The sequence below is a fragment of the Podarcis bocagei genome (assembly GCF_964188305.1).
Source record: "Podarcis bocagei genome assembly, chromosome: 6".
Classification (NCBI taxonomy): domain Eukaryota; kingdom Metazoa; phylum Chordata; class Lepidosauria; order Squamata; family Lacertidae; genus Podarcis; species Podarcis bocagei.
This window is the reverse complement of record NC_138130.1, coordinates 93,781,489-93,806,813: the sequence shown is the minus strand read 5'-3', so window position 1 is coordinate 93,806,813 and position 25,325 is coordinate 93,781,489. Positions and strand designations below refer to the sequence as shown.

The 25,325-nt window shown below is 46.6% G+C and overlaps 2 protein-coding genes across 5 annotated transcripts in view; one reads left to right on the top strand and one right to left on the bottom strand.

Annotated features, from left to right (window-relative positions):
* The window catches only part of TYR (tyrosinase), a 56,691-nt gene extending 47,717 nt beyond the window's left edge, over positions 1-8,974 (top strand). Inside the window, exon 5 of the mRNA XM_081197397.1 lies at positions 8,295-8,974. Coding sequence (XP_081053523.1) covers positions 8,295-8,515 — 221 coding nt within the window. The 3' untranslated portion in view covers positions 8,516-8,974. The remainder of the gene's footprint in view (positions 1-8,294) is intronic.
* A 12,402-nt stretch (positions 8,975-21,376) lies between these two features.
* Positions 21,377-25,325, bottom strand: part of NOX4 (NADPH oxidase 4) — a 94,964-nt gene continuing 91,015 nt past the window's right edge. For all 4 annotated transcript variants that reach the window (XM_081197388.1, XM_081197385.1, XM_081197386.1 and 1 more), the window contains one exon: positions 21,377-21,960. In XM_081197388.1, coding sequence (XP_081053514.1) covers positions 21,840-21,960 — 121 coding nt within the window. In that variant the 3' untranslated portion in view covers positions 21,377-21,839. The remainder of the gene's footprint in view (positions 21,961-25,325) is intronic.

Genomic DNA, 25,325 nt, shown 5'->3' with positions numbered 1-25,325 from the left:
AAATCGGGACCAGGGGGCAGGGGAAAGGCTTGTTAGACCCAGGCTCCACAATCCTCCAGTCCCACTCTGAATTGGGGGACCCACTTCTATCATTAAAATAATAATTATGAAGAACACACACACACACGAATGCACAATAATATCATGTCACGTTGGAGCGGAGAATTGGCTCCCCAGAAATCGCTAGGAGGGGAGGGCATGAATCGACAGCCTGTTCCTGATCAAATGACTCCGTCTGAAAAGGCGTCTCTCCGTTGTCTCAGCACTGGCCCCCTTTAGGGGCGTTTGGCATTTGAGTTGTTTGCTTGTTTGGTTTATTTTTCTCAAAGCAAACCGATAAGAGCGGAGAGCACTACCCATTGCCCCACCCGCCATTTCCAAAAACTGTGTGCAATTTGTTTGATGTTTCACTGGAAATTCAGCTGGGAGCCAAGAGAGCACTAATCACAGGCCAAAGGCAGCAGAAGCATTTTAGCGGCGCTAATGTTTAAATCGCGCCCCCTTCCTACACACACACACACACACACACGGCTCCCTTCCTCACTGCCACCACACAGACGTGCTGTCAGAAAGATCACTTATCACTCTAGAAAATGTCACCCCATTTCATTAGGCAAGAAATGGTCCTGGTTGCGGGCAGGCTCTCAAACTGGTTCCCCCCCCACCCTGGCGTGGGTGGAGCTATCACCCTTACTCCGGGGTGGCACCACAATCACCCAGAGCTATTGCCCAATCATTTTGAAAGGGGATTGTGGGGGGAAGTATAAAAGTGGCAGCACAACGTGTGCCTAGTTCCTGCTTCATGCTGTTGTGATGGACAACAAAAGAGGTTTAAAACTCTTCAAGGCAAATCTTTTATAAAAAAAAGTGTTATAAGCATTGATAACTGGAAACACTGGCCTGCAAGCACTCCATTTGGAGAACAGCCTTTACCAAAGGTGTCATGAATTCTGAAGAAGCATGAACTCAGGGCAAAAAGGAGAAACGAGAACATTTGGCAAACCCTCACCATGATCAATGCCCACCTGGAAATCTATGTACCCACTGTGGAAGGACATATGGATCCAGAATTGGCCTCCACAGTCACTTATGGACTCCCTGTTAAGACTGTGTTCATGGAAGACAATCCTACTTGGCTATGAGTGATTACCAAAGAAGATACGGACTGGTGGCAACTCTGCAAAGTTTCAGGTAGAGGGCCTTCTCATCCCTAGTGGAAGATGCTGAGGATTGAACCATCTGCATACCGAAAAGGATGTCCTACCACTGAGCTATAGCTAGTTCCTTCCATAAGGCAAATGAAGCTGTGTTATATTGAGCCAGGCCATTGATGAGTCCAGCCTACTGTTGTCTACTCTGACTCAAAGCAGCTCTACAGGGTCTTAGGCAGAGAGAGGTCTCTCCCTGTCATGCTACCTGAGATACTTTAACTGGGGACGGCAAGAATTGATCCTGGACTTCTCTGCGCACAGAGTGTATGATCTACTCAAGCTGCACCCACTATCCGATTATTACATGTGAAAAACATCTGCCCGCCAGAAGTTTTGGACTCCTATTCCCATCAGCCCCAGTCAGTGTGGGTTCAAAACATATGGAGGGCACCAGGTTGGAGAGGTCTGGTGTGGAATCAGAGGGCACTACTGCTCATATATCAGCCTGCATTGCTCCAAAGATTTCACATGAAGTTTCACTTGGGCAGCCCAGAGTAGGTCTTGATCACTCGATACCATATTCAAAGGAGGGGTCTGACACGTTGACTTGGCATCTAGTTCAAATAGAGAATTTTGCACTTTGATATTCTCTTTTGATCAGCTTGTGAGGAATTTTTTCATTGTTTCCCTCCTGCTAACTAGCTTTGAAATGAGGCGGTCCTTTGCGGGCTCGGTTTCCTTGGAAGCACTGGAGACTTCTTGAAAGATCTGTTTTATTTACAAGCATGCATGTTGGGCAAGTGGGGGCAGCGAAAGCAGGCACCCATTGGGACTGGTAGGGAAGCCATTGACAGGCGGAGTCAGCTGATTTTATCCCCTTCCTGTGTCCTGCTGAGTTGTACAAGGGCAAAACTTGAGACTTAAGGAGAAGGAAGCTGGCATCCAGATAACCCCCCTGGGCTGGTTGTAAGGAAGAAGGCAGGCAGGTGAGAGCTGGCTGGAGGCAGAATCAAGAACAGGTGAGCATCCAAGTTAATAGTGCTAGTCCTAAATATTTTGTGAATCTAACGGGAGAAGAAACTAAAAATAAAATAAAATTTAGTTTCTTCTCTAGCACGGTGAATTGTCAGTTCCGTTGCTATCCCTGATGGCAGCTTCATTTCCTTTACTGGTGTTTCCTGAGTCTCAGGCGGAAGTGGGCGTTTAATGTGTGAAGCAGTGTGGAATGTGGAATGTGGATGTGTGGTGTTTTACTGATGAAAGTTTGGCTAATGTGGAATTTAACTGTGAGCTGTCAGCTGTGTAATATGAGATAATGTTCTTGGTACTTTTGTCCATTTACTGTATTTATTTCCCCCGATTTGAATTATAAAATGTTGATTTTCTTGAGTCAAAATGAGAGTAACCCTAAACAATTTTTTAAGGAAAAAAACCCACTGGTTCTAGTTTGCAAAGCAGAAGCAAACAGCATAACCTTGGAGCATACATGCATACTTACTGCCAGCCAGATGCAAAATGCAGAACTGTGTGACTTGCTGGAATCGCTCAAAACAAGTCTGCCTCTTTTACTAGCTCCCCTTCTCTGCATTTTTTTGCCATTCATGATCACAGGCAGTTTTAGGGTAGCATAACAAGTGTGGGCATATTGCATGCCGCGCTGCACTGGGCACCACCACAATGCTGTAGAATGGAGCGCAAGAGGTGGGAGTCCTGGAGTTTACTGTCACACAGGGTTTCACTGAAAATTGAGAACCCAGAGTCTGCCACTGTTTATGCTCATGCAAAATGCAGGTTTCCAGCCTTCATCCGAGCACCTGAGATGCATAGAGAGTAGCTATCAGGAGCTTGTCCTACACTCAAGTAGGACCCTGTCAGAGACACATTCCCAACTGGCATGTTCTCTCCCTCCTGGTCAGTTGTTCAGGAGCTTCATTAGTTTTCTTCAGCCTGAACATCACAGCGACTGATGCCAACACACATCGGCACACTTAGGGATCCGCAGAGTCTTTGCAGCTTGCGTAACAGAACTCAGCAACTCAGCATTTTGGCTAATCTACTTTATTTACATATAAACACACACGGAGCACTGCAACATGGCTCCCTCTCTCTCTAGCATCAGACAGCAAAGAGAAAAAGAACAAAGGACAATAATCCCACTTCATGGAACACAGTAACACAAACATCCTGTCTCCGTCACTTCCCACTCTGTGGAGTCAAAACATACACCATCATGTGAAAGACAACAATCCCATGACTGCAATCATGGAGCAGGAATTCTAACAGTAGCTTGTGAAGAAACAAAGCATACACAGAGATTATTGCAACTGTACAAGCCATTGAATTTGAACGGGCATAAGACAGAAGCTCTGTTTGGGGCATTGTTTAGTGTTGCGCGAGGGAGAGAGTGGGACTGTACCGTTTTCCCCACCCACCTCCCTTGTTGGAAGATGGTCTGAAGAGGGAGGTTCTCAATCCCTGGAAGAGCCTAACCACATAAAACAGGCTGCCTCTGTTGATTTTCTCCTTCAGTGCACGGGTAGCAGGGGGAGGTGGGTGCTGACTAGGACACAGCAGTGTGGCTGCAGCCTGTGGGGGCAACTCCTCCCTCTCGTGGTTAATTAATATGTGGTTAATTGAGTGAGGAGATAATGCTTGACTAGAGTTTACTTTTCAGTTGGACGAGAAGTGGAAGCCACAGCTCAACCATGGTTTCCTTTTTTGGTTTTCATGCAAATTATGGTTTATACAAGGGACGCAGGTGGCGCTGTGGGTTAAACCACAGAGCCTAGGACTTGCCGATCAGAAGGTTGGCGGTTCAAATCCCTGCGACAGGGTGAGCTCCCGTTGCTCAGTCACCTGCTCCTGCCAACCTAGCAGTTCGAAAGCACATCAAAGTGCAAGTAGATAAGTAGGTACCACTCCAGCGGGAAGGTAAACGGCATTTCTGTGCGCTGCTCTGGTTATGGCTTAGTGGCATAGTCATGCTGGCCACATGACCCGGAAGCTGTACGCTGGCTCCCTCGGCCAAAAAAGCGAGATGAGCGCCGCAACCCCAGAGTCGGTCACGACTGGACCTAATGGTCAGGGGTCCCTTTACCTTTACCTTCATGGTTTATACAAGCCATGGTTTGTTGGGCTCAGAGGAATGAGATGCTTTGCTGGAAACAAGGAAGTTGCAGGGGGAAGCAAGAGACTCATTTATTTATGACAAAATAATGGTTTGGTGTTTGCATCTGAATTGAACCTTTGTTTTGACAAGGAATGGTCAATATGGTTGCTTCCAGAGGTTGTAGGACTACAGCTCCCATAGGTCATCCACTGGAATGGCCAATGGTCAAGGATGATGGGCCTTGTAGTTCAGTAGTATCTGGAAGCAACCATATCGGCTATTCCTCATCAAAACAAAGGCTCAATTCAAATGCAAATACAAACCATTATTTTAGATGTAGATTTTAGGTTTAGATTTTCCTGGTATGATTGCATGGTCATTTTATAGAATGCTGTAGTTTCTGATTTATCCCAAAGCGCCGTGGGGTTTTGCCCTTTGAAGGTAGTACTGGGACAAACCACAACGGCATGAACTATTTTGCACAACCTCATTCCAGAAAAAAACCCTGCTTTTGTGGTCCTGACTGTGAAGTAGTACCACGGGGATTACCGGTAAATAAAATGTCAATTAATTAGAATTGACAGTGCATCAGAAACATCTCCCCGGAGAGAGGTGTCTGTGTGTTTAACTCGCAGTAAGGTGTGACAGGGGAGAATAGGAATTAAAATGTCAAGCTAAAATAAAAGATTAGGAAGAGGACTTTAGCCACTGGGATTTCTTCTGGCTGTGGCGGGAGAGGAAAATAAAGGTAATTGAGAAGAGAAGTGTAGGAGAGGGGGAGGGGGGAATCCCCCTTATGGGGGGGGGAACACACATTCAAAATGGTGCGGCTTATTGCAAGTGCTATCTGCATTGATTTAATTAACATTAACGGGCATAAACAGCCAGTTTTTGTAAAGTAATTATGATTTCCTTTCACGCCTTTTAGAGCAGGTAACTATCAGCTGGAGAGCTCAGAAGTGGGCCTGTTGTGAATATGATTGCAGATGCAAATATTTCATGGAAGATGGAAATTGGGAGCAAAGGAGGGGAAGCCAGGAACCGATTATGAAATCAACTCTCCTGAGCTTATGCACTAATGGAACCTTTAACGCTTAGACTAGCAGACTCGTTTCTTTATGGCATAAATGGGCAGTCGTTTCCCTGAGATTTTGCTGAGATTCCTCCATTGCAGCGGGCTGGTTGGGATGATCCTTGTCGTCCCTTCCAGCTCTGCCATTCCATGATTCTATGATTCTGCCAAGGGCTTCACCCCCTTGAGGACCATCTGTTGGGGGTTCTGTGCCAGCAGTCGGCACGGCTAGGAACGGGCACACCAGTCCGTTTCAGTTCTCCAACTTTCTCATTGCTCCAATCTCGACTACAGTTCTTTTCAGCAGCAATTTGTGGAATGTCCCCCCCCCCCCGCCACCATGAAAATTGTCATCGTTCTAGTGTGAAATTCTCCCAAGCAACAGGGTTCTCTATGCAGTTTTAACTAGGCACTTTTGGCAAGCATTTATTGCTGGCATATGCATGCTTATTAAGCACATTTCTCCCCAATACAGTAGAACCTCAGTTTTCGAGTATCTCAGAAGCTGAACATTTCAGGTTTCCCCAGCCACTCTGGGTGGCTTCCAACAAGGATTAAAAATACATCAAAATGTCACACATTAAAAACTTCCCTGAACAGGACTCCCTTCAGATGTCTTCTAAATGTCAGGTAGTTGTTTATCTCTTTGACATCTGATGGGAGGGCATTCCACAGGGTGGGTGCCACTACCGAGAAGGCCCTCTTCCTGGTTCCCTGTAGCTTTGCCTCTCGCAGTGAGGGAACCGCCAGAAGGCCCTCGGCATTGTACCTCAGCGTCTGGGCAGAATGACAGGGGTGGAGACGCTCCTTCAGGTCTACTGGGCCAAGGCCATTTAGAGTTTAAAGGTCAGCACCAACACTTTGAATTGTGCTCGGAAACGTAATGGGAGCCAATGTAGGTCTTTCAAGACCGTGTTATGTGGTCTCGGCGGCCGCCCCCAGTCACCAGTCTAGCTGCCGCCTTCTGGATTAGTTGTAGTTTCCAAGTCACCTTCAAAGGTAGCCCCACGTAGAGCACATTGCAGTAGTCCAAGAGGGAGATAACTAGAGCATGCACCACTCTGGTGAGACAGTAATTGCTTCCATTTCCGAACACGCCTCGAAAGTCAAACAGTTTCCGCTGCATGTTTTTCTTTTATCTCAGTGGATTTTGCCAATTGCCCATTGCTCCTCAGTTTTCAAATGTTTTGGAAGTTGAAATGTTTTGGAAGTTGAAAGGTCTTCCAGAACAGATTACGTTAAAAAACAGAGATTCCACTGAATACAGTGGTGCCTCTGTTTTCGAACAGCTTGGTTCACGAACAACTCGGAACTCTAACGTTTGCAAACCCGGAAGTAGGTGTCCCAGTTTGCAAACTTTGCCTTGGAAGCCGAACATCCAGCGTGGCTTCTGCGCCTTTCGATTGGCTACAGGATGCTCCTGAAGCCAATCGGAAGCCACGCCTCAGTTTCCAAACGTTTCAGAAGTCGAACGGACTTCCAGAATGCATTCCGTTTGAAAAGCAAGGTACGACTATATTTCTTAATAAAAAAAATCCTTCCAGTAGCACCTTAAAGACCAACTAAGTTAGTTCTTGGTATGAGCTTTCGTGTGCATGCACACTTCTTCAGATACAGCTGAGAAGGGAGGTAGCTGAGAATGGGAGATTGGCAGGTAGCTGAAGGGTGAATGGGAGATTGGCAGGTAGCTGAAGCTGAAGGGTGGTGGGAATGGGAGATTGGCAGGTAGCTGAGATCTCAGCTACCTGCCAATCTCCCATTCCCACCACCCTTCTGAGTAATACCCCTCCCCACCTTCTCTCTGTATAGAAGGGTCTGGCAACTTCTGTTTCAGTGTATCTGAAGAAGTGTGCATGCACACGAAAGCTCATACCAAGAACTAACTTAGTTGGTCTTTAAGGTGCTACTGGAAGGAATTTTTTTATTTTGACTATGGCAGACCAACACGGCTACCTATCTGTATATTTCTTAATGTATTGCTTGGTTGGAGAATTCCACTGCCAGGTTTGGGCATGTGAATTGCAAAGGTGTTTTGGTTTGTGTGTTGCTTTGAGAAGTGTGAATTAGGAAGTTCTTCATTCCAAACAAACATAACTGAATTTCTTCTTCATCACTAAACAGGGCAGAAGATAGCAGTGGAGCCAAAAGCTGGTGGGGCCATCTCATTTCTCTCTCTCTCTGACACACCCTCATCACTCTCTTTAACACCCCTTCTTGCCCTTTTTCTGACCCTCAAGACTCCCCAGTGCACTTAAGAGCACAAGTTGTAATAGTAGGGTGTGTCATTTTAGGGGTGAAATTTAATTTCTGCACATTTATTCAGTGAGGGGTCTTAAAAATATGTGTTTTGGGGTGAGAGGAATTCAAATCTGCCTTTTTTATTTTTATTTTTGTGATCGGGCAACATTCAGCTTGGTAAGCCTACATTTGACGAAGGAGCACATAAACTGCGTTCTGAAAGCCAAAGATTTAAATTTTCCCTTCTGAAAATGTCAGGTAATGCTAAATAAATAAATAATATCGCTGCAAATGCTTTGCGATCAGTTTTTAGCGACTTCTATGCAATTTTACACAAATTTCACTTGCAGAGTGAAACTAAATTATATTAATTTAACCAAAGCATCTTTTCAATTCCCAAGTCATGTTGCAACTTTCTTTTTTTAGCACCCCTCATTTTTTGGACATTGAAAGCTGAAAAATGCAACACACCCTATTGTAAAAAGGGAGTTCGCTGATTGGCACTCCTACAAAGCCCTGAACTCAAGTCCAGTTTCCCCCTAGACAAATGTACAACCTGGCACATGAGCTATTTGCACTTTGCAACTGTAAGGTGGAAGCAACACAACTGTAGGCACCACTTCACTGTGAGAATTTCGCCCCTTTTTGAGTTTCGGATTGCTCAGTTATTTCCATTTCTTCATGTGTAACCAAGAGCATTTTCTCCCTTTGTCTTCCTGTGCAGCCAACCCCTTCCAGAATTTTTTGGTGCCTTACTTGGAGCAAGCCCGCCAGATCTGGCCTTGGCTGCTGGGAGCGGCTGTTGTGGGAGCAATTATAGCGACGTTGGTCGCTGGAGTCATCGCTCTCGGTTGTCGGAGGAAGAGAAGAATCTCAGAGGAGACACAACCTCTGCTCATGGAGAGCGAAGATTATCAGCATGTAACGTATCAGTCACACTTATAATAGGCTGCCAAGCCCCTGTGGCTAAAGTCAAAGCCATCATGATATGGGTGGTCCACTATCAAATGCCCACAATGCATTTTCCAAAGTTTGATGGTGGCCAACACAATATTGGACCTCAGCTTGGGGGAGCCATGGAGTGTATAGGGTATTGAACCCCATTTCCCACCAACATCTTCCCAGTCAAAATGCCTCCCACTCCAAGCAGCTAATAGCCAATGTCATTAGCTGCCTTTACTTCAGCAAGATGGCTATTGGCAACTCAGGGGGAAATTTGGTCAAGAAAATGAGTTACCTCCTCGTGCCCTTCTGATCCAAGCCCACACATGACAAGAATGGTATCTTTGTGCTCTGTATCCATATTCTGTGTGTCCATTGATAAGTCTGCTCCATGCCATTTCCCCATAATTGTGTGGTTTTTTTTAAAAAATAAATAAATCAAAATAAATGCACACAAATTCACTTTATTTTTGATCTTTAAAAAACAACAAGAAATGCATTTCGACCAATAACATGTAAGTTTACGTTCCTTTTGTGTGTGAGAGAAAAGTTTTCAGAATATTCAGAGAGATACAAAGGTCCAGGAAGTACCAATAAGGATGATTTCTTTACAAATCCAGACCAAAGGAAATCGTTGAGCATCCCTAAGAGGTAAAGGTAAAGGGACCCCTGACCATTAGGTCCAGTCGTGGCCGACTCTGGGGTTGCGGCGCTCATCTTGCTTTATTGGCCAAGGGAGCCGGCGTACAGCTTCCGGGTCATGTGGCCAGCATGACTAAGCCGCTTCTGGTGAACCAGAGCAGCGCACGGAAATGCCGTTTACCTTCCCGCCGGAGCGGTACCTATTTATCTACTTTCACTTTAACGTGCTTTCGAACTGTCAGGTTGGCAGGAGCAGGGACCAAGCAACGGGAGCTCACCCTGTCGCAGGGATTTGAACCGCCGACCTTCTGATCGGCAAGTCCTAGGCTCTGTGGTTTAACCCTCAGCGCCACCCGCGTCCCTTGAGCATCCCTGCCCCATGATTAATTTTAAGCTTAGGAAAGAGATCAGGTGTTACTATCACATGGCTGCCATATCCCGGCTACAAATGTACTTCAGTTCAGCCATGAAATACAGAACTGTCTCTGAGTTCTCTTAGTTAGCGTTGCCATATTTCCCCAAAGAAATTTTGGGGGGAATTTCAAAAATCCAGACTTTTTGTTGATTTCCCGAACCCCCCCCCCCAGACACTAATTCCGTCCTTGAGATCCCGGACACGTCCAGGAAAATCTAGACATGTGGCAACCCTATCTTAGCCACCCGGACAAAATCACAGTGAAGCTCAAAGAAATGGGTCTGCAAGAGCCCTGAAATTCTTTTCCTATTTAAACATTCCAGTAGCATTGAGAGCTTGACGAGGTTTGCTGCAAAGCCACAAACAGTTTCCTGACCGTTAACAGCCGGGGAGAGTAGGGAGAAAATATTCATTGCTTCATGAGCACTTTGTCAAAAGCTTCTCTTTACGGTGATCCATTTTCATAATGCTGGCGCTCTCTGCCAAGCCCACTCCCGGCAACTGCCGCAATCAATATGAATAAAAGCAGGTGGCTGCAGAACCTTTTAATCTCAGCAGCCGAGCCGCACAGAAAGTTTTCCTTGACTTCACAGACTGTTAATAGGTAGGCACAGTGAAATCCGCACCTGAAACCATTGTATTGGCAGGCTAAACCAGTCATTCAGTGGGAAATGGCAACCACTGTGTGTGTGTAAATCAATGTGCCAAAGGCATCTCTGAACCAAGAGATACGAGCAGGGAAGAAAATAAATGACTGCAGTGTGTAACTTGGAGCAGAGCAAAAGAGACTTCGAGAAATACTGGCATTTTCTGGATAAAGTCCTAGGGTGCTTCTGATAAAACATTTTCAGATTCTTAAAAGAAAAAAAGGGGAAAGCATTCGACCTTGCTAGGCAGCTCCCAATATCAAAACAACTTAGGGTTTCTACAATGGCAGTAATTAAAACCAATTGCATAAAATTGCAAAACACAGCAGAGCAGATAACATCCCACAAAAGGAGGATGGAGTTGGAAGAATTAAATGCCATCAAATGTCTGAGCGGACACGGCAGTTTTTACTAGGCATCGAGAAGACACCAGAGTATGTCTCTAGGAATGGGACTTCCTAGTACTTCAGCTGGGGTCCCAGTTCCTGGCAGGTCCACATATATGCTCATATCTTCTTTTCAGCCAGTTTCTTGCAGCTTTCTGATCACCGCAGGTCAATTGGTGGCTTGGCACCTCCCATTTCACTGCCATACAATGCCCCCAATATTGCATCACTCTGAGGCATTGTGGGAAATTGGTGGTTCCCAGAGCCAGCTGTCCAATGATGGCTGGTGTTTTTGCTGCTGCTGCTGCTGCCGCCACCAGGAAAGTCCAGTGATATAGGAGAGGGGCTTCCTGGAGGGCAACTTGCCAGCACTCCCCTCTCAAACCCTGCCAGATAGGGAGTTCTGCTAACAGAGGGACAACCATGTTAACGCCCCTATCCCTTGCAGCCACTCAGCTTACCTCGTAAGTAAGGGTAGCTTGATAAAAATCTCGGATGAATAAGCTAATGCTCAGGCAGACTTGGATGGGAAGATGCAGTGCATCACAAAGTGTGGTCTTAGAGCTTGTTGCAGTGACGGCTGGTCCATAAGGGAAAATGTGGCTCTTCTCCATCAACCTCAGTCTTCCCTCAGCCAACCTTCCCTTCGTACTTATAGCCACATTGGCCAACTGTGAGGTTCTTCCACTTTAGTCTCAACAGAGAGGAGGATGGGGAGAAAACAGGAATGAGTTGGCTCTGCTCTTGCACCACCTACTGTTGGCCTCCCTCCTGGTGTGTTTAACTTGCTCCCAACATTTTCCAAGTCTTCCCAGGTATATTGTTTATTTGTATTTATTTTACCACTGAGATTTCTTCCTCTCCCTTCACTGTAAGGAGCTATGGTAGGCTACAAAAACAAGGCAGACAGTTATAAGAACAGACGAAACAGTTGCAATTATTAAAAAGTGTTGGTGCTGATCTTTAAAGCCCCAAACGGCCTTGGCCCAGTATACCTGAAGGAATGTATCCAGCCTCATCATTCGGCCTGGTCCAGCTCCGAGCTCCTTCTGGTGGTTCCTTCCCTGTGAGAAGTGAGGTTATCGAGAACCAGGCAGAGGGCTTTTTCAGTAGTGGAATGGCCTCCCACCAGATGTCAAGAAAGTAAACAAATATCTGACTTTTAGAAGACATCCGAAGGCAGTCCTGTTTAGGGAAGTTTTTAATGCTTGATCTTTTATTGTGTTTTTAATATCCTGTTGGGAGCCACCCACAGTGGCTGGGGAAACCCATCCAGATAGGCGAGGTATGAAGTAATAATAATAATAATAATAATAATAATAATAATAATAATAATAATAATAATTACACCCAAGTCTTACACAGAGCAAGTCCCACAAAAGAAAACACCTAAACTGTGAAATGCCAAGGTAAAGAAAAGCATCTTCAACATACCGGGAAAACTATACAAGGAAGGAAGATGTTGGATGCACCTCTTTGAGGAGGGGGTTGCATTTTTACGATCTGCCACAGAGAAAGACATCTCCTGGGCCACTTCTGAGGGTGGCAAAACTACCAGGACAAACATTCTGCTGATCAGAACATCCCAGAGAAATTGTTATTAAGGGCAGCTGCTTTTTAGGTATTTGGGACCTTTTTATCGTTGGGGGGAGGGTGCTCTACACATCACAGATTTGCAAAATAGCAGCAGCAACAACATCCACTTGCTACAACTTCTGAACTGGTAAAGAATTTATCCACCCCACCATTTTAGCTCCTGAAAACAAGGCCCTCAAATCTGCCTTGTTTCAGAAGTCTTTAAAGCGTGTGTAAGTAATATTCTCTCTTGAGGGTGCAGGAGAAATTGACCTGCCCATTCTAATTGCCTGGTGGTAAATTTACAAGAAAACAGTGAGGCAGAGACTCTCAGGCAATCAATGGTACTGTAAATTTTCCTGGAGAATGTGACTTCACTTCTAAACTGCCGTGTGTGTGTGTGTGTGTGTTTAAAGAAGTCATGTCCTTCGACCAAATTACAATGCTGTAGTACTTTCCTTGGAAAAATGACGCTTTGGCAAGTGATGACAGGAAAGCAACGGCAGGGTGGATTCTGTAATATCGCAGGAAACAAATCCTGGTGTTCAGTTACAATTTTGGGTGGCTACTGACAATTTCACGAGGACAACAGGATTGTGATCGTGAGTGGTTTTTAAAATGCTTGCGATATTGTGCCCTCTTCTCTGCCCACAATTACTTCCCTCCAAATTGCTGCCTCTAACAATCCTCCCCTCCACCACCACCACCCCTGCTTGCAAAACCCCAGTGCAAGCAAAACAACATTCGGCAGCTGCTACACCTGCAATGGCAGTCACCTTTCAAGAAGCAGCACCTCCAGCTTGAAAAACTGGGTGATGTTGTAAGCCAGTATGTTCTCATTTAACCTACCGAAACAGTGGCTTCTGCAGGCATAGAGAGGTATCAGGGCATGCAGTTTTTCACTGCAAAGCGAACAGTTGCACAAACTCCTGTTGTTGTTTTTTAACATGGTCATAAAGAAATGGGAAACACGGATGACATGAGGGTCATGCTCACATTGGCCATGTGAAATTCACCCAGAGGTGCCGTGTTATTGGAACCAATTGCTTGCAAATGTAACCAGCCCATGGGCAACCAATCTCTGCACAGCTGGCATATAGACATATGCACAACATAGGCTAACTGATCATTATAAAGGTAAAGGTAAAGGGACCCCTGACCATTAGGTCCAGTCGTGGCCGACTCTGGGGTTGTGGCGCTCATCTCACTTTATTGACTGAGGGAGCCAGCATACAGCTTCCGGGCCGTTTACCTTCCCGTCGGAGTGGTACCTATTTATCTACTTGCACTTTGGCGTGCTTTTGAACTGCTAGGTTGGCAGGAGCAGCTATTGAGGAACGGGAGCTCACTACGTCATGGGGATTCGAACTGCTGACCTTCTAATCAGCAAGTCCTAGGCTCTGTGGTTTAACCCACAGCAATAATCCCATAAGATCATCCCAGGGCTTCTGTGCTTCTCCCCATTGCGTCTATTTTCTTCTGTCTCTAGTGGCTTCTTCCCAGGAGTTTCGGGAGAGCACTGCACAGCATCCCTAATCACACACACAGTGTTCATTGTGAGTGCACACCAGGACATTCTCACCGGAAGAGGGATTATTAATGCCAGGACTGGGGTATTCACCCTCTCCAGATCAAGGCTGCATCGCTCAGAGTTCAAACAACCCTCTTCCTTGCAACGGGGTGGGTGGGTGAGAATGACAAATTGGACAGCAGAATTATCATGATGCAATCTTCCCCAAAGGGACATCTGGGGCCAGCGATGCCCTGCGACAGATTGAAGATGCATCGCTCCATTTGTCGGCAGAGGCAGGCTTGCCTTCTCATTTTCATGCCCAAGTTCTGTGCCCAAAGGGAGGAGGGCAGACGAGGATCAGAAGACTGGCGCAATGACCTTGCAATGACAGAATTTTAATGCGTGGCCCGTGCGACTGAAGCAATGCAGCAGCAGCCTGCCAGCCTGCTCCCCTCTCTCTCTCTCTCTCTCTCTCTCTCTCTCTCTCTCTCTCTCTCTCTCTGCCTCTCATTCTCCTCCTTGTGCTCCAACGTACACCAGACATTTATGTAACTCCACTTCTCGCCTTCCAACTTGTCCTTACCTGGGGTCAGCAAACAAATAGCCCAATATTTATTTATCAAACCGTCAGGTCCGTTTACACTCAGAGAACTGCTTTACATAACTGGCGACAAAGGAGTTAAGAAGGCAGTGACATTCAAAAGCCAAATGCAGATGCTTAATGCAGGCAGGCACAGCGTGTTGGCATCAGTCATGTTCTTTCCCAGATAGATATTCACCTCACACCCAGCCCAGCAAAGTGTGCACCAGTCGATGCAACACAGAGGCACGTCATGATGCTCATTCAGTCCCTGTTGAATGTGATGAGATGTGCATGTGAAGACTTATCAGTAGCTGCTAACCCTGGTGGTTGTGTTTTACCTCCTCTGTCAGAGGCAGTGTGCTTCTGAATGCCATTTTTTGGGAACGACAGGAGGGCAAAGTTCTGTTGTGCTCAGGCGCTGCTTATGGGCTTTTCACTGGCTCTCCAGAATGGAGTTCTTCCCATCCTCAGTATTGGTCCAGTCCTTGGTCTTGGACCTCCCACAGGTAAGGTTGGTCCAGGAGATGGGATCAATGAGCATAAGTTCATAAGATGAGTCTGTTTAGGTAAAGGGACCCCTGACCCTTAGGTGCAGTCGTGACCGACTCTGGGATTGCGGCGCTCATTTCGCTTTATTGGCCGAGGGAGCTGGCGTACAGCTTCCGGGTCATGTGGCCAGCATGACTAAGCCGCTTCTGGCGAACCAGAGCAGTGCATGGAAACGCTGTTTACCTTCCCGCCGGAGCGGTACCTATTTATCTACTTGCCCTTGACATGCTTTCGAACTACTAGGTTGGCAGGAGCTGGGACTGAACAATGGGAGCTCATCCCGTTGCGGGGATTCGAACTGCCAACCTTCTGATCGGCAAGTCCTAGGCTCTGTGGTTTAACCCACAGAGCCACCCGCATCCTTTAGGGCCGTGTTTAGTTAGCCCCAAAGTGGAAAACAAGTGAGGTCCCAACCAAAGAAGAATGGCAACTTAAACTACTGGAATATGCACAGCTTGCGGATCTAACTTATAGAATAAGAGAACAGGAAGAACATTCGTTTAAAGAAGATTGGAAAATGTTTATTGAATATATGGGGGGATAACTGTGTACACTTGGAAATGCTGGCAGCATTAAGATAAATTCAACAGTGTAAATAAGTTTGATGGAAGTAACAATGGAATTACTGAATAGTTTAGTTTATATAAAATAAGCAGGGATTTATGTTATGCAAAATGAACCACGGAAAGAGAAGAAGGGAAGTCATTGATTCTCCCAGTGCCCAACCAGATGCAACAGTCCTCTTCCCATAATTTCCAGCAACTGATATAGTAAGGTATACTGTCTCTGACAGTGGAGGTACTACATAGCCATCTGGGTGAGCAGCAACTGAGAACCTTATCCTCCAACCTCCATTTATAGAATTAGAGTTGGAAAAGACCCTGGGGATCATTCTAGTGCAAACCCCTGCAATGCAGGAATATGAAGCTGTCTAATATGGTGATCGAACCTGCAACCTTGGAGTTATCAACACCACTCTCTAACCAATTGAGCTAGGTTTTAGCCATCCACATTGATTTGCATCAGTATATATCGTGGCTGCGGATGCCATACAGTGTGAAGAAATACCTCTCTTGGAAAGTCAGGGATGCAGAACTCTTCGAAGAACCAAAGTGAGGTCAGACAACTCGTGGTAGGTGTCTGTTCAAAGCACTGGTTGCTCTGTTAAAAATCACATCCTCCCCCTCTTGCATTTCTTACACAAGCACAGATGATAAATCAGGAAGCCTCTCTTCCCGTTCAGCAGTATATTGATCAATATTAACATCCTCCCATACCTTCCCAACTTCCTGAATTCTTCTGTGGCTTCTTCTGTCATTTGATAAATGTGTTATGACACAATTTACCTGCAACTCCAGGGCTTCTCCACCCAGCAGGAATAATACAAATCACCAGGCAAAAGGTGTAGATTTAAGAACTAGAGGTGGGAAGTTGTTTTTTGCAACAGGAACACTGGAATGTAATTACATTTCCCCCAATATTGGTGGAATCTACAAAGCTTTAAATGTCATTGCGTGCACAGAACAAGCCGTTCTGTGCAATGACGCTTGCATTTATCAATGTGTTAAAAAATGCATGCAAAAATTGTCAGAGAGATCCCCCCTGAAATTATCATAAGGTGGGGACACATTATTATTATTATTATTATTATTATTATTATTATTATTATTATTATTATTATTTGCTTACCTTACTTTTGAAATGGCCAAGGGGTGTTTGTCAACATCCTTTATTCTCTCTTATATATCATCTCATCACTTCAGCCTTCCCGGGTGCCCCATGTAGCGTATTCATTCATTTATTGAACTTAAATCCTACTTTTATCTCCAAGGAGCTCAAAGTGGGGTACATAGCTCTCCTCTCTTTCGTTGAATCCCCACAACAACACTGTGAAGCAAGTTAGCTTGAGAATCATCGACAGGCCCAGGGTCACCCAGGGAGCTGCATGGCCAAGTGGTCTCCCAGGTCCTTCTCTGATATTCAAACCACTGCAGGACTTCCGGGATAGCGCGAACGGGTAATGGCGGATTCTCTCCGAGCTCCGGAGGGAATCGGCTCCGACGAGGACGGGTCTTGCCGTGCCGGCGACACGGGGACCCTTAAAAACCGCAGGCGCGGAAGCCTGCGGACTTCGTGACTCGGTGGGCACCTTAAGCGCCCTCCCCGACCCGCGAAGAGCCTTTTTAAAGGCTGCGGAGTGGACTGGGGAGCGGCGTGGTGCTGAGAGTCCATCGTCACCTCGGCGGAGCGAAGCCGCGAGCCAGGACCGAAGAGCGCTATCTTTCTTCCTGAAATTGGACTGGAAAATGTAACCCGTGAGTAGAAGGAAACTTCGGCACTAAAAGATTTTATTCTTGAATTTAAGTACGATCGGGGGGACGTGTTAAAAAGGAAGTCCACACTCCCCCCCCCACTAAAGGACCTAAAGCAAAGAGAGATCACTAGGTCGGAAAAGACGCTGGTGTTTAAATAGATAACTTTCATAAATTGGACTAAGAAGTATTTGCGCTGGAGAGGAAAAGAGAGGAATTTCAGAGGTCTTCTTTTTGGGTTGACCCCCCCCCCCCTAGACCCGGGAAGTGCCCTGTGTGTGAGCCCGAGGAAAAGAACAAGGAGTTTGACAGCTGTCAAAAGAGCTGTCAAACGGGAGATTAAAGATTGGAACTGTGTTAATAATATCTTTTTGGATTAAAAGTGCTACATTAAAAGTGAACTGATTGGAAACAAGGTGACTGTGAACAACAAAGTAACGGACTGTTGGAAAGGAATTGATGGAAATCCCCCTGGAGGGAACTAAAGACATTGCAATGGCTGCAGAAGGGAAAGTATGGGCGGAGATAAAAAGAATGTTTTGTCTTGTGGGAACTCTACAAGAGCACAGTACTCTTATGACTGAACAATTAATGACCTTCAATCTTGAACTAAACAACTCTGTCGATGACACAAAGTGGATGGAAAAAAACTCTGCAGCTGCAGAAGAAAAGATAATCTTGGAGCTGGGGGAAAAAGAAGAAGAGAGAGGAGAGGAAATGCAAGTGGAAAAAACCAACCAAGAGCCTGTAACCTTTGGAAACAAGGGAAGTAAAGAAGATGACCAGTGGATTACAAATCTGCAGAAGGAGAGAAAGATAAAGGAAGAAGCCCCTGGAATAACTCGAATATTGGATTATAAAAAAACAGACATTTATGATCGGGACTTCTTCTTTAGGTTGGAGTATGGGAGACTGATTGATCCTGGCCAGAAATTGCTCCTGGTTGACTTGGAAAGAGGGAAAGACGAGGGGTGGATGGCAGAACCCCCTCGAGAAGAGAAGGTCAACAAAATGGACTGCCAACAAAACTGGTGGAGAGAGACTAACTGGGGCTTAAGGGCCTCGGATGTGAGAAATCCGGGCTAAAATGGTTTCTTTTCTTTAAGGACATTGGTTTGGGAAGGGACGGAAACCGGGGAAGGGGGGAGGGGAGAGTAGAGTAGTGAAAATCTGAGATTTAGAAAGGGATTATATGATTTTTGGTTTAACATTTTAAGGAGGGAATTTGTGGGAGAGAATTTAGGCCGACTCTAGAGAAAGTACTTAATGTATAAAGCTTGATAAGCAAAATTGGGCCAAGAAAAAGTAATAAACTTTAAGAAAAGACAAGAATAACATTTAAGAGACGGGAGAAAATAATTTGCTGAGACAATTAAGGAAATTGGAAGGTGGAAAGGGGGGTGTGGGGAAGTCAAGGAAAGAAGGGAATGAAAGTAAGTTTATGAAATTATACGTGTTTTATTGTGTCTTTTTATGTTTGTATGTCTATTAAAACGTGAAAACCCAATAAAAATTTTATAAAAAAAAATAATATTCAAACCACTGCATCCAACTGGCTAACTTTAATAATGCTGCACATGTTCAGTAGGAAAGCAACCCTTATGGGCAAACAGCTTATATGACCTCATCGGGGGGATGCGGGTGGCGCTGTGGTCTAAACCAGTGTTTCCCAACCGGTGTTCCGCGGCACACTAGTGTGCCGTGAGACACCGGCTGGTGTGCCGTGGGAGGGAGGCGGGCGAGTCGGGCGCCTAGGAGAGAACAAAACCAAGTGAGCAGCGCGCGAGAGGGAAGCGACCCGAAAAAGAAGCGCGTTCGGAGTCCGGAGGCACTTTTGGGGCTGCGTACGAAGGGAGGGGGGGCACGGACGGCGGAAGGGGGCGGGGCGCGGTTGCAGAAACCCGCCAATGCTTCCACCTCATTGGGAAAGGGAAGGGGTTGGGCCACCTAAAGCTCTCCGCCGGGGCCACATCCTGCCTCCCAGCCCCCTTTCCTCCACCCACGGAGGGAGGGATGTTTTTAACACACCCCCCCCCGCTCACAACCCTTTGGTAGCGTTTCTCCAATCTGAGGCGAGCGCCCGCCGACGCCCCCTTCCCCTGCTCAGTCGCGCAAAAACCGAAGTCTCCTCCCTACCCCTTATTCCCTCAAACCCCGTTTCCATAAGGGGGGGGAATAACCCCTTCCGTCGCGCGCAAAGCCCAGCTCCCTCCGCCCTTCGCGGTCTCCTCAGCACTTCAGCCAGCCGTTTACACTCTCGGAGCCACTGGGCAAAACTCGCTCTCAGAAGCGCGCGTGCGCGGAGAGAAAGAGAGAGGGAAACAAAGTTAACTTGTGGGGAGAGAGAAAGAGCGAGCGGGAGCTAACTTGTGTCCAAAGGCAGATACAAAGTAGCCCCCCCCCGCCCCGAAGGCGACCTCTCTTGCTCTGCTCCTCTGGGGTGGGGAAACCAACTCCACCACGCGGAGCAGCCCCGAGGCGGGGAATTTCGCCCCTTCGTAATGTATGCATGTAAATGAGGCGGGCGCAAGGGGTGGGCGCGGAGAGGAACTCGCGCCTCTGAGGCCGCCGCCTCCTTCTCCTCCTCCTCCGCCCCCCCCTCAAACCCAGGCGGCGGCGGCGGCAGGAGGCAGCAGCGGCAATAACAGAAGCAGCTGCGCTGACAACAACACGTGTTCGCTCGGGCACCATGGAATTCGAGGAGCTGGGGATTCGGGAGGAGTGCGGCGTGTTCGGGTGCATCGCCTCCGGCCTGTGGCCCACGGAGCTGGGCGTGCCCCATGTGATCACGCTGGGGCTAGTGGGGCTGCAGCACAGGTAGGGGACACGGCGGTGGGGGGGGGAGACGGTCTGGGGAAGCGGGGGGAGGGTGGGTTGCTTGCGAGACAGCGGAGGAGGAGGAGGCCGGCATGTCCGGGCAGCAGCAGCAACAGCAGCAGCAGCAACTCCCGGCGACGGCTCCTCCTCCGCCCGCTATCGCCGCCACCAGCACAACAGCCGCCGCCGCCTCAGCTGCCCTCGCTCTGCTGCCTCCTCCCACCCCGGCAAGGGGGAGGGAAAAAACTTTCACTTTTGTGCGTCCCTCCTGGCGTGACGCTGCGCGCTGACGTCACGGGGCGGGGCTTTAATGGTGGTGTGCCGCGAGATTTTTTTCCGGTAAACAGGTGTGCCGTTGCCCAAAAACGTTTGGGAAACACTGGTCTAAACCACTGAGCCTCTTGGGCTTGCCGATCAGAAGGCTGGCAGTTCAGATCCGCACAACGGAGAGAGCTCCTGTTGCTCTGTCCCAGCTTCTGCCAACCTAGCAGTTTGAAAGCACACCAGTGCAAGTAGTTAAATAGGTACCACTGCAGCGGGAAGGTAAACGTCATTTCCGTGCGCTCTGGTTTTCATCACAGTGTCCCGTTGCGCCAGAAGCGGTTTAGTCATGCTGGCCACATGACTCGGAAAGCTGTCTGTGGACAAATGCCGGCTCCCTCAGCCTGAAAGCGAGATGAGCACCACAACCCCATAGTCGCCTTTGACTGGACTTAACCGTCCAGGGGTCTTTTACCTTTTTTACCTTTACCATGACCTCATCACAGTTGGGGCGGTGCTTGCTTTCCCCTTTCTGCAGGCCCTGAACACTTTGAAACAGGATGGGGGTGACACTATTTTGTATATGCATTTGAAATAATATGTGTCGTTCCTCAAAACCATTAAGTTTCTCTCTCTTTACGGCGTTTCTGTGTTTTATAAGGGCTTGCAATTACTTTTCCTGGAACAGCACAATGGAAACAAGGTCTTGGGGAAGACCCTGCCAGGGCCAGTTTAAGAGACAGAACTTGGGTGAGGGGACCGTGCTCCTGTGTTAACTGTTAGGTTGCATTTTTTGCAATTGCGATTTAATTTGCATTATGTATGAAAACCCTCGCATAGGGACCCACTGGAAATCCCTTTGCTAGGGTCTTCCTTCCCCTCGAGGTGCCCACCTTGGCAGTTTCAGCCATTGATATTGATCCTTATCAGTGGATCTGTTGTGATACAGGTGAACATTCAAACTGCAGGAGACGTGGAAAAGCATAATGTGTACAGAGGTATTCAGTCTCGTGGAGCGCAGAATAAACAGAGTATTGGAGTGAGTGTCTGCATATATAGGAGGTGTGATCTGTTCCCTACAAACTATATGCAGGAGGGGGGGTCTCCCATGGACCTTGCACAACCTTTCCCCTCTGCTATTAATCCTGAACTTTGCTCAAAGCCTTTCCGTTTCAAAATCGCTTTATTTATTTGCCAGCGCAGAGCAGCATTTTGCTTCCAATACATTTCCCGCCCCCCTCAGCCTGATCAATCTAGTGCCCCTTTCTAGGGCTTGCTGCCCTGAGATGGAGAAACTCTAAATAATGCACAGATTGATCTTAAAGCCAGCCATATAAGCCACCCTATGCGTCTCTAATCTCCTTCAGCTAATTCAGGCCCTCTGTAAAGATGAACGGCCAACTCCTAAGATATTTTGGCTTTTGTGCTAGAGCGTATTTTGTTTTGTTTCTTTGCCTTTCTAGAGTTTTAAATAGTTATAAATTACACACACACACAAAAATGCACAGACGAAAGACTTTGGCTACTCTTTGGTATGCGACGTCAGGCTAATTCCGCCGCTCGCTTTCAAAGTCTTTTCAATTGCACTCAGGCCTTCCAAACAGTCCCTATTAAGCCCCGGGGGCTTTCAGCTGAAGGACTCTTTGTTGTATTCAAACTTCGTCCCATAGGGGTTGCTGCTGTTGCTCAGTTTGTGGAGGGCTTTCGAGATTCCACTGGGTCCGCAGCAGAAAACGCCAACCGTCTTCCTGTGGAGATCAAAAACAGGGTCACCCGACTCATCCATGATAGCTCAATACATTTGTATGCTAGATAACTCCTTCCATCAGAGCAAGGATTTCAACTTGCACAAATTATTATGATGATTATGAGTGAAATGGAACTTGCCCATCTCCTCCTCCTGCTGTGTGCCCCCTAAATCTGTTTTGGGTTCCCCCCAACCAGCCCTCCAGAGCAGAGATTTAAGAAGGCATGGGGCACATGGTGGGAGAGGTATAAATACATTATTATTATTTTTACAGTCATACCTTGGAAGTCTAACGGAATCCGTTCCAGATGTCCGTTCGACTTCCAAAACATTCGGAAACCAAAGCATGGCTTCTGTTTGGCTGCAGTAAACTCCTGCAGCCAATTTGAAGCTGTGGAAGCCCCATCGGATGTTCGGCTTCTAAAAGAATGTTCAAAAACCGGAACATTCACTTCCAGGTTTTGATTGTTTGGGAGCTGATTTGTTTCGGAGCCAAGACATTTGAGATCCAAAGTACGACTGTATTTTATTTATTTATTTTATTTTATTTAATAAAAAATCTGATTCCCTTTTCTGCACATTTCCCTTCCCTGTCATCTCTTTTGCAGTGCAGTGATCAGGACCGTGCCCACTATTCCAAGTGATAGGCCCAACTTTATTTTCTTCTTTCCTAACAATCTCTAGCATGAAATCCACCTTTCTCACAGGTACAGCATACTGAATCAAAGTTTTCACCGAGTTATCCCACCGCAGCCCCCAAATCTCTTATCATAGCTCAGAGGGTTTGTTTTTAAGACGAGAGCAGGTGGCTGTCACACTTCACCAAACCTGTCCAGACAGACCTCTATGGGGCCGGTGGCAGGATGCACAAATTCGCTGGCATCTGTCCATCTTCGTAAGGCACGAGGCTTTCAGCCTCCCAAGGGGAGGCTGTAATTAGTTTAATTGGTCTGGTGCCCAAAGAAGCTGATCCCGGATTGACAGGACCCACCAAGGGTCTCCCACCTATAATCTCCCGTGGGAAAGTCACAATTAACCATTCTTTCAACATTGCCAGGGCCACTTCATATGTGATGACCCAGATATTTATGATGCCAGATGTTCTAATCACTTCCCAGGCATTAATGTAATTTTTCAAAGAAGACTAAACAAAAACAAAAAACTCACCGACATCCTATTTTGCAAATTAATTCTACCCAAAGTTACAGACTGATTAGTGAGCTTTGGAATCACAGTTTGTGTTTCTTTCTGTTGTTATATTTTGCTGAATGCTTCAATAAAGGTGGTTGGCTTTTGTTTTGTTTTTAAAGGTTTGGAAGCACCTTATAGCTCTTGTTCTTTGCCAAAGTTCTGAGTTGTCCTATATCAAGATTATTCAGCCATCTGAGAGACCCTAGAGGGGTTTATCAATCATCCCCTCTTCCCAGGGAACTCTGAGAATTGTAGCTCTCCAAAGGAAATGGGGTTCTCACTGTCGACATGCAGAGGGCAGGGAGGCCAGCTGGCTAGCCCCAGCTGGGCCGTCTCCTTCCAGCCATCCCGCTAAGAAGACCATCGGCCTCTGCTCCGATGTAAATCAGAGACCCGGGCTTCAAAGCCAGGGCACACTATCAGCAGATCTCACTGCGCACACAGAATAGGCCTGAGGCTTGTGGAAGCATACTACAACTACAGATTTATCAATCATAAATCAGGACAAAGAAACATGTCTCTCTCTTCGTCTTTTCAGAGAGAACAGGAAAAGCACAATGGAAGTTCCCAGCAAACTGTGCTGGAATGTAAACAGACATGTGACGGAACAGTTCCACACGTCTGCTCATTAAGGTGGAATAGAAATCTCAAAACTCACAACAACTCTCTGTGTCCTGAACAAGCTACAGCTCCCAGAATGCTTTGAGGGAAGTAGCGGCTGATTAAAGTGGTACCACAGTGATTTAAATGTGAGTGTGGCCTAGCTCCATAGTGACTGGCAATGGCTCTCCACACCTTCAGACTGTTATAACTACTAGCCTAATCTACAGATGGCAGGGATTAAATGAAAGATCTTCTACACACAAAGCAGACACTATGGCTCTACAACAATTGTTGCTTTGAGATTCTTCCTGTCATGATAGCTGCCCCATAACAACATCGTACCAATGAAGTTCAAGCATATCAACTTAGATGCTATCTACTAAACAAGACTCTTGGTTCATCTAATCCAAAATTGTCTCCTCTGATTAGCAGCCAGGGATGGGGGAGGAAGCTGATTCAGTCTGCATTTAAAGGAGAATCTATCAGTTTTGTGTTTTCCGAAACAACACGTGAATCGAAGCACAACTATCACAAATTGCAATAATCACAAATTGCTGCAGGAAATGCAGATTACTGAATTAAGAGTGAAATAATGAGGAACTGAGATTAACAGACCCGTCCATCCCTATGGTCAGGCAAGGCCTTTCCTTCCTAGCAGCCCATGCTCCTATTATCTTGAAAAGCTAAACTGTGCCTTGGACATTCTGATTGCAATGCATCCAATATACTAATAAGCCAACTCATTCTCCAAGGGCTGTTCCTTAGATAACCCAAATGTTGCTACTGACACACAAGAGAGAGGTCTTTCCAGGCTCGTGGGAACCCCACGGTTTGCAGAGGTACCATATTTTTTGCTCTATAAGACTCACCTTTTCCCTCCTAAAAAGTAAGGGGAAATGTGTGTGTGTCCTATAGAGTGAATGCAGGCTGCACAGCTACCACAGAAGCCAGAACAGCAAGAGGGATTGCTGCTTTCACTGTGCAGCAATCCCTCTTGCTGTTCTGGCTTCTGAGATTCAGAATATTTTTTTCCTTGTTTTCCTCCTCCAAAAACTAGGTGCGTCTTGTGGTCTGGTGCGTCTTATAGAGCGAAAAATACGGAACCTTGAATGTTAAAAGTGCTTGCTAGCTTGTCACCAGTAGATGGCACACTTTTGCTCAGCATTGTTCAAATCAAGAACGAAGATGTAAAGCCCTGCTAAAATCATGAAGGCATCAGAAGGAAAAGGCTGTGAAAGTTCGTACCGCATTCCATTTGCTGGTTCTGACGGAGTCGCGAGATTCTTCGTTCCTTGTGATGCAATGTGGCAAGAATTTATCCCAAGGGAGCTGTGGACAGGGATCTGTTGTACAATGAGCTAGCTGGTTCTTAGAGGTGCCTGAACTGCGGTCCCTACATCCTTAAAAGTGTGACATTTTTGCGCCGACGAAAGAGACAAGAGGTGTACATCAAGGAGGAGATGAAATCGTCTGGTGAAACTGATTGGTAGCGGATTCAGGGCAGGCAAACCAAATCACCTCTTAAAACATCGCACAATGGACCTGTGGAACTCCTTGCCACAAGATGGGATG